At 35.9% G+C, this 10,000-nt stretch overlaps 2 protein-coding genes across 3 annotated transcripts in view; one reads left to right on the top strand and one right to left on the bottom strand.

Moving 5' to 3' along the window:
* LOC119584542 (plasminogen receptor (KT)-like) overlaps positions 1-2,008 on the top strand; it is a 5,986-nt gene extending 3,978 nt beyond the window's left edge. Inside the window, exons 2-3 of the mRNA XM_037933221.1 lie at positions 954-1,194; positions 1,554-2,008. Coding sequence (XP_037789149.1) covers positions 954-1,194; positions 1,554-1,765 — 453 coding nt within the window. The 3' untranslated portion in view covers positions 1,766-2,008. The remainder of the gene's footprint in view (positions 1-953; positions 1,195-1,553) is intronic.
* Positions 2,009-2,217: 209 nt separating this feature from the next.
* LOC119584543 (plasminogen receptor (KT)-like) overlaps positions 2,218-10,000 on the bottom strand; it is an 18,002-nt gene continuing 10,219 nt past the window's right edge. The window contains exon 6 of one of the 2 annotated variants that reach the window (XM_037933223.1): positions 2,218-3,126. In XM_037933223.1, coding sequence (XP_037789151.1) covers positions 3,112-3,126 — 15 coding nt within the window. In that variant the 3' untranslated portion in view covers positions 2,218-3,111. Of the gene's footprint in view, positions 3,127-7,328; positions 8,271-10,000 lie in introns of those variants that run through there. The other variant, XM_037933222.1, reaches the window with a different exon arrangement.

The following is a 10,000-nucleotide window of genomic DNA, read 5'->3' as shown; positions in this document are numbered from 1 at the left end:
AGAAAAGGAGAGAAGAGAGAGGGAGGAGAGGAGAAAAGGAGAGAAAAAGAGGAAGAGGAGAGAGGGAGAAAAGGAGAGAAGAGGAGGGAGGGAGAAAAAAGGAGAGAAGAGGAGGGAGGGAGAAAAAAGGAGAGGAGAAGAGGAGGGAGGGAGAAAAAAGGAGAGAAGAGGAGGGAGGGAGAAAAAAGGAGAGAAGAGGAGGGAGGGAGAAAAAAGGAGAGAAGAAGAGAGAGGGAGAACAATACCATGATCTGCGAGAGGCCGGATGCGGATGTCCTCGGAACGGCGACGGAGTGCGAACTAGAGGTCAAACGGGGTCAGCTACAGTGGTCATCTAGGCCCCTGAGGCGTTGGTTCCAAACTGACATGGAGCCCATGTGTTCTCCTGGTCCTAATGGCTTCCACAAATCGTGCTTATGTGCATGCCATAGTCAGTCTGAGATTGGTCAAACGTATTCAATGCCACGCCCTCCCTCTAGCAGGGGTGACCAATGAGGGCATGGCATCACCGCCGTACTGACCGGAGCCACATCCACACTACTCATGACCCCTGACCCGTACAAGGACTTTTCCTCGAGTCACGGTCTCTCTTGGACGCTGCCGCCTCCTGGGCGATACCCTCCAGGGCCCCCGCCATTCCGGGCCTACCCGCTGCCCGGGTCTTTACTTTTGCACAAGCCGGCTACGTCACCCTCCGTCCACGCTGCGCTACCAACAACCTTCTCCCACAGTAAAGACTGCAAGCAGACCGTGAGTTTTAGTCAACCAAACCCCTGGCATCTGGTGAACAGCGATAGCAAGTCTACAACACAACCCTAACAAATTGGTGGTCAGCAGTGGTATCAAGAACCTTAGAGAGAAAGTGAGTGAGAGTGAGTGAGTTGAGAGAGAGAGAAAGAGAGATAAAATGAATAATACTACCCTCGAGCCTTGCCCTTCGTCTCCCCGGCCAGATCTCGCAGCAGGTGGAGTTGGCGCGGCGCATGGCGGAGCGGCAGATGGCGCTGCAGGTGGCGTCCGTGCGGGAGCTGATGCTGTGGTTCGTGCCCTTCGCCATCACCTCGTACGCCTTCTTATACCGGGGCTACCGCAACACCAACAGCTGGGTCGTCCTGTTCCCGCTCATCCCTGTCACCTTCGGCTTCGCGTACCAGGTGCACTACGCCTACGGCAACAAGACGGTGCAGATAAGAGGTACGGGGCACGGGTTCTTCCTGGCTCTGGGCTACCCCTGGTATCCTTTCTCTCTTGTTTTCCCTCCCTCTCTCTTTCTCTTACTGTCTTTCTTCTTTTTCTTTCTTTCTTTCTTTCTCTGTCTCTTTCTTTCTTTCTTTTTTCTCTGTCTCTTTCTTTCTTTCTCTCTTTCTCTGTCTCTTTCTTTCTTTCTTTCTCCTTTCTCTGCTCTCTCTTTCTCACTCACTCTCTCTCTCTCTCACTCATCCCCCCTACTAATTCCTTGCTTGATATCCCCTCCTTTGATCTGTCCTTCCCCCAGTCAGACAAGTCCTTCCTCCCATTTGCTGCACACAACTGACATTCCACTCCCATTTCAGCCTTGGCCGAAAAGATCATGGCAAATGAGGCACACATGATGGCAGTTCCTGAGTGGCAGTCTACAGCCCAGTTTCCCCTAAATCCTAGCGACCCATCTCCGTCTCCAGCCCTGCAAGCACATGGAAGCAATCAGGCAACTGCAAGCAGTGCCTCTATAAAGGAGACCACTGATGTTAAAACATTTCATAATCCCAACACGAGATTGGTGTAACGTTCTTGTTTTTCTTTTTTTTGGATAATAATGTTAATTCATGCAGGCTGTCACATTCCATAAGCATTTCCATTATCTATACTATACTATATTTATAAATGGAGAGTGAGAGTGAGAGTGAGAGGGAACGCGTGTGGACTCCAATATTAGTCATGTTTCACAGACGACTTGCACCAAATGTACAAATTTCATTTGAGTGTATTACAAAGTTATAATTTACTACTAAAAAAAGAAAAAAAAAAAGTCCTGCTTACTAACCTGTACTCTTAGCAAGTAGACTTACATTTTCAAAAACAAATAATGTTCACACAACAGAAAAAATAAAATGTATAACAGACTTAAGCATTACACAATACTGCATATAGTGGAACAAAATTACTGATAAATACCAAGACAAGCACAACAAAAAAAATACCCACAGCTAACATCCAAAAAGTTAATAATACATAGAATTGTAAAAAGTTCAAATATATTTATTTACAGAGTATATATTTATTTAAAGCACATCTTTATATCAGCACAATCATCAGTTGCTAAATCAACAATGGTATATTCTGAGTCCTTATGAATAAAAAGGCAATGAAAGCCAATTTCCATCTCACCTGAGAACAGATCAATTCCCACGCAACCTGCTGGCACCCCAAGATGTGACCCTGCAAATTGCATTCCCTAATCCCACTCCAACGAAGGGACGTAATATAAATGCAGATCCACAAGCAAAACTCTTGCTTTGAATGTCTGAGTATAAATACCTTGAGAAGCATCACACTGCACAAAGCAGATGATAAACTACTCTCATCAAGGCATTTTAAAAAATCTTATTAAACTTAAAAGATTTTCATAATTATTATATATGTGGGAGGAGCTCAGATGTAACAAATGCACATAAAAGTCGAGATACACATAGCTTACATGGTAAGAAAATGCCAACTTAAATATATACACATATCTAAAACAGCCATGATGTGGTCACAGTATGACAAATACTACTACTACCATAACAACAAATAACAGAAACAATTACATTAGCTAACATATCATTATCACATCCAAACTAAAAAAATAATTACCATAAAACGCAGACACAGGCAACAAAAAACAACAAAGTGAAAGCACTGAAGGGGGGAAGGAAACTTCAACATCCCAAGCCTGAGTCATTCAAAAAAACACTTAAGTAACTCCGGTCACTAAAACCTACATAACCACTTAACACAATACAAAATTAAATTTAACATAAAAACTACCAAAACCCTCTCCATCAGCTACAATATATATATATATATATATGTATATAAATACAAAAATAAAAGAGGAAGGGTAAAGTGACTCAGTTAATCTCTGATCACCTACAGCCGGTAAATCTGCAAGAAAAAAAGAGAAACACAGTTACTTTATGAACATTTAGTAACAAAACAAAATGATGACTTACTTTGTGAATAAATAAAATGCAATAACTCATTACATGAAAGAAACAGAAAAAAAACTAAACTTCTGGACATGAGCATAAAAAAAAAAAGACGGAAAAAAAAAAAAATTACTACTTTTTAAGACTAAATAAGAAAAGAAAAAGAGAGTTAAGTCTTCTCCATACACTGAAAATAAAACTAAATCATATATATACAAAAATAATCAAGTAATGAACACAATCTTTATATGCTGATGAGGGCAAATGCAACACATTAATATTTCAGCATGCTTAACTATTATAGTGTACAATCATGACATTGGAAACACCAAAATGCATTACATGACAGAATAATAATATAATCTAAATGCTCTAGGCATGACAGGAACTAGCAAAGGGAAACCACAGAGCATTCAGTTTACTTATGGTATAAACACAAACCATCTTAAATACTCAGATTGCATGGAATTAGATAAGTACCTGAATCAAACAGTCAGCAGTAAGAAATTACCAAATGATATCTATCTTGCAAACTGCTCTTTTTCAATCATGAGAATACTGGTTACTAAGGAAGTGTTATCAAATATACATTTTCAAAGCTGATGATATTGTATGGTACCCATTTGGGAGTCAGACAAGCAATTTTCATCCTTCACAATTGTCTATTTCCTCACACATTTTGCATTTGTACATCATAAATGTAAATGCTATTTAAAAAAAAATTACCTTTATCCAAAAATTATGAAATTGATGAAAAACAAATTCCAATGTATATACAGATAGTACATGCACATAAGCACACACACACATACTCCCTCTCATTCATCACACACACACAGTCCTTACAGTCACACATAAAAACAAACATGAGCGAAACACTGACACGCACTCGCAATAGCAAGTTCACAAACTTAATTTCCCTAACCTTCACCTTGTGTGTCTTTATTTCTTCTTTTTCATACCTCAAACAAAAAGTAAAAAAATGATTTAGAGAAACATGGAAAACATAAATATATCACCATAAAGTTATTCTACTTTATCCAAATGATTATTGAGAGTAAATAATGTTTAAGTCACAGAAATGAAATGCAGCCACCGAAGAGAAAAGACAGACAAAAAAAATTGATGGTTATGCACTGTATTCATTTTTCTTGTTATTAAACTTTCACAATTTTTTTCAAAAGATGCCACCTCTATGTATGTTGTCACAATTATACCTTTTAATAATGTATGTCCTTACACTTTTTTTGTATCATTTCCTCTCTCTGAAAGTCAAAGCAGCACAATGGGAGAAAGGAAGAAAACAACAACAAATCCATCCATTTCTATTAACAAATTCTGAGAAATACATTTGTAAAATAATTTGAGGTATGTCTAAATTATGATATTCCAAGATAATTGATAATAATGATGAAGACAGCATTTCAGGCAAATTTTGTATTCTGTAACATGCAGCACATTTTACAACATCTAAATACCTCATAACAATGACTTCTTCTATATTGTTCTAAAGAAGTTTTCAACAGTATCACTTCTATACATTTATAGAGCAAAACCTTACACATTCAACACCATTTCACATTCAGAAAATTCTGTAAATTCAAAACATTCACATGACTATCTCAAAAAAGGTCTTGCACTCAATAAGAACAAAATCATACTCTTACACTTTATCAAAGGCAGTCTGTTTAAAATGAAAAAAATCATACTAAAAGTAAAATAATCACAAAATAGTAATCCCTTTTTAGCTAAACATCTTTATGCACCTTTTTCCCAAATCTGAATACATATTTTCTTTATATACGTATCTTCTTAGCTCACTTTTATGATCCCTGCATACAGAAAAGAAACAAACAAGAAGAAGAAGAAGATGAAGAAGAAGAAAGAAAGAAAGAAAGAAAGAAAGAAAGAAAGAAAAAGAAAGAAAGAAGGAAAGAAAGAAAGAAAGAAAGGAAAGAAAAAAGGAAAAAACAAGAAGAAAAACACAAAACATCACATTTTGTTTACACTATGAGTCCGAATTCAAATAATATTGAAATCTAACATAAAAACAACAAACTCTGACCCCATAATGTTTATCCTTATTCTCTATAACAAAAAGCTGTGAGCCATACCAGTTGGGAGGCATGAGCAGATATGTTTTAACTTCATACTATTAGCTGCTGAAGCAACTCTAGTCACAGTTGAGTTGTACAGCCATTCATCATTTTCGTCTTATAAAATGCAGAGCAAAGCAAGTCAGTTGGAAATAAACACTTAGGTATCTCCCATTTTCTCTTAAATATTCTATACCAGAAATCTCTTGCTGAGAAACAGCTTCAGTTATGAAATAGAAAAAGATCTGGAAGACCAGCTCTTACCAATCTTTTCATGCAATCAACACACACAGTGGAGTACATTTGTTGCAAACTGAATCCTATTGTGGTCTACAACTTTCACATTTCCTTCAGTAAAAAAGGCTAAAAATTGTAAAACTGAGAATAAAAGTTTAATTACTTTATCCATATTATTTAGCCTTTGGAATTCACTATAGTTTAATGAAAGCCCACCTGCATTTTGGAAATAGGAAATGGGTGTCAGCAAAGATTCAAGTAAAATAAAAATAAAGTTTTCTTTCCCATCTTTTTTTTTTTTTCAGACCTTCTGGTCATACTGGCAGTCCATTGCTGAATATCTTTCAAGCCTCTAAATACTGCAATATGCTAAAAGCAAACTGATTCTTGTTTCTTACCAAAGTATGTCACTAACTCTGTACATTGTGAACACATTCCTTTCAAGTGCTGCATGGAATTTCTACATTCGTTGGACAATGACAGATTATTTTTCCTAACATATAAATTTTCAATAATAATACACTCGCATGTATTAAAGGTCTTTGTAATCTTCTCGAAAAAAAATTTTGTTTTGTGAAAATTATGAAAAGATGAATCTGAGAATGTCACCAGCTCAAGACACACAGTATAGAAGATTTGAACAATATCTTTTAAAATTACAAAATACCATTCAATTAGCTATCTAACAAAGATGAAGCAGTGTTATAATAGGTAAAATTGCAAGAAAGTCAAGGAATCTCATCAAGAGGTTGAGTACCTTGCCTCTGAGAGTTTTTCCAAACATACACCTTTTAAGGATATCAAATACATTTTGCCTGAATGACTACAGACAGAACAGTTTCCTACCAATGGATATATCAATAAATTTCATTTACCTTCCTTTAATGCCCCTACAAGAAATGTTAAATCACCTCTAAAAAGTGGTTTACATATTTCCACTAGACCTCTTTGAAATAACACAAAAAAATAATAGCATAAAACATGAAAAATATTGACAAAAAAAGTAGTGTTAATGAAAATTACAACAATCTGGGTAACTAGACGTCAAAATATTTTGTAATTAAATATTCCAGTTATTAAGGCAGACAATAGTTTACATACAGCTAGTCATTGGAAAAAAAGGATTTTTGAGCACTAGCAAACTGGATTCCGTTGTAGATTCCCTACCATTAATTACAACTTTCTTTTCAATTATATATGAAGAATGGTTATGGAAAGTGGTATAAGCTTTATCAACCTAAATAATCTAAGATAGATAATATGCAAGAAGAATGAATATTCACTGTGTACAAAAAACAAAAACAAAAGTGCTTACATACATATGAGGTCATGCGCATCCAGTGGGGTTCTCAGGTCAACTGCTTGAAAATGCACTTATTAAATGTTCTGCTAGTTGAACATTTCATCTATAATATAAGTGTGTTAATTCACTACAATCATAAGCAAATCAGTCTGAGAACACCTTTGGATGTGCCAGTTTTCGTACAAAAACATTCACACACATACTCGCATGCATGTGAGCATGCATGCATGCACGCACGCGCACACACACACACACGCACATGCACACACACACACACACACTCTCTCTCTCTCTCTCTCTCATCTTTCTCTCTACCTCTCTCTCTCTCTCTCATACATGTTCACTTAAAAACACACACACACACACACACACACACACACACACACACACACACACACACACACACACACACACACACACACACACACACACACACACGAATGTATGTGCATGTAGCCTCACATATGCATACACACTTACACATGCATGCATGCACATGAGTATGAACATAAACATACATACATGTAAACATACATGTCCACACACACACACAGACACAGACAGACACGCACTCACTAAGACAAAATACTGTATATGAAAATAACCATACTGTAATATCAAAATATGTCTGCATATTCATTCCTTTTCCATATTATTTGTTATAGATCTTTACATTAAAAAAACAATATAGATAAATGCAGATATGAAAATGTTAAAATAATAAATAAAAAAGGCCAAATCACAAGAAAGGAACTAGTTGGGAATATATATGGAGGTGATAAAGACAAAAGTTGCCTGTATTAAACCACAGAAAACCAAATTGCTTCAAAGCGGAAGCATCTCCGCATAATTTTTTTTAGCTATGACAATATTTGAGGCTATTCTCATATTTATCCCTTCTAGATCTTCTTGAAATAGAATAAAAAGCTGAAGTTGTAAGAATTGCAGTTCAAGATACTCGGCTGGAATAAAGCTTTTGTATAGGAAGCATCACATGCCATGATGGACACTGAGAAGGTTTAATCAGAGAACCTTCTCCCCTTTTCTACCATAACTTGGTACCATGAAACACCAACGCAATATGATGAAAAAGGAGGTCATTGAGAGGAAGGAGGAAAGGAGGTGAAAGTGAAAATGATGGTGAGAATGAAGTTGAAGATTAAGATGAAGAAGGAGCAAAATGCAGTTGAAAGAAGGATATGATCTCAAATCATACACAAGTTATTAAGATGATTAAGACCAAAGCATCCATTCTCTTGACAGCATGAACTGACACTCTTTGGAAAGTGAATTATGCGCTTGAACAGGAGCAGAGGAAGCCAGTGTTAAGTCCGAAAAGAGTCGCTGACAAAATCCACAATTTTCCGGGTCTCTTGGGATTTCGGGAAATGTACAAGGGGAAGCAGAAGAGGCGGCGTTTAGGGGTCGGGCTTAGTAATAGCCGCTACGGTGCTGGTGCAGGGCCTGTTGTAGAAATGTGTGGGCTTAGACCTCAGCTCTAGCCAAAAGTATAGAAGCTAAGAAAAAAAAAAAACTTAATCATAACACTTAGAATGAACAGATATCACAACACCAGCAGACAAGTATTAATTGCATAACAAATGTGAGAGAGACGAGATAATCCTAAAATGCTACAGGCTTTTGAGTGAACACTCTGAGACATATGCTTATCTAATGTGGTATTCCAGATCAAATTTTGAGGCTGATGCAAAAATTCATCTTATTCAAACTTAAATCAAGATCCTCTCTTAATATATTTAAATCTTATTTAAATATATAACCACATATCTTGGTATCTTGCTCAATCAACCTGTAGTGTTTATGATTAGTATTTATTTAATAATTCTTCAACTTAATTAATTTGAAGATTACTCTGAAGGTTTGCTTCACAAGTGAACTGGCAAAATGAGAAGTTCAACAAAAATACAAGACAAAAAGAAATTGTACCAACAAAAGCTAAGAACTGCACCCGCTGCAACCATTCACTCTCCACTTCAAATGCACACTTTCCCCTAATTAATCAATTGAGTAAATATCCTAAAGAATAAAATACTATTAATCTAGATAATAACAAGATCATCTGCTACACAAAATATCAGTGTTTATAGAAGTTTTTACTGCAGAAAGATTAAAAATCAATGCATTTAACCTGCTTGTCCACACAGTTGTATGCTGGAATATTAACACTCTTTACCTCTTTCTCATTGTAAATCTACAACAAATTAATTGATGTTACACTCTTCCCTTTGCATTTTATATCCAATTAAATTATGTTTCATTCTCAAAAGAAAGGAAAACATATAATAAAAAAATAAAATAATAATAAAAATAAGTGCAAATCCCAAAGAGGTAGTTGATAGTTAACTAATGAAAGATAAATTAATGAATTACACATGAAATAAATGACTTTTTCTCGTTTTTAATCAATATGCCAAGAGAGTAATTCACTTTAATACATTATTTAATAAAGATCTCCTGCTCCCACACTGCTTGATATTTATTTACCTTGACATTTTTGTCCCTACTCCATGGCATTTGGTCTAAAAAGGACTCGACATGACATCAGTCTTTGCAAATATACACCTTCCTATAAAAGAGGTAAATATTCTGACTCTTCACTCTTCAATCTAAAAATAAAAAAAGTTTCTTGCATGGTTAAAAAAATCTGATATGAAAACTTACCCACATTATAGCAAATATTAGTAACACTTAACAATTACCCTTTGTTTTTCTCCTTTTACCTCAATAAACACTTTCAATCCATGAACTTGTATCTTCACTATACAATTTATATAAAAAGTCTGGCCCTTAAGAAAAAGAACCAGATAATAAATTCTGTCTGCATGCAATGCCATAAAAGTAATAAGTTCCACTTCCACGGTTCCATGGCACTTAAACACAGCTGATCAATTTTCTAAATGTGTAAATTGCCTATAAGAGTAATAATGCCATTCTGTAAGCTAATCTATTACAAGATTCATTGCCTTATTGTTTAATTAATACAAATGTATTACTGAAATCACTATACAACATTTGACTTTCCTATAAAAGGTGTATTCATATCACCTAGAATTTTCTTAGCATTTGGGCGACTCGCTGGTTCTATTGGCTGCTGAGAACACATTCTGGTAATTGCTTTCACGTTTCAGAGTATAAGGTCACCTCAACCATCTATCTGTAGGCACACTGTCCAG

Source organism: Penaeus monodon, chromosome 18 (assembly GCF_015228065.2).
Source record: "Penaeus monodon isolate SGIC_2016 chromosome 18, NSTDA_Pmon_1, whole genome shotgun sequence".
Classification (NCBI taxonomy): domain Eukaryota; kingdom Metazoa; phylum Arthropoda; class Malacostraca; order Decapoda; family Penaeidae; genus Penaeus; species Penaeus monodon.
The sequence above is the reverse complement of the archived record's forward strand: the minus strand, read 5'-3'. Positions and strand labels throughout refer to the sequence as shown.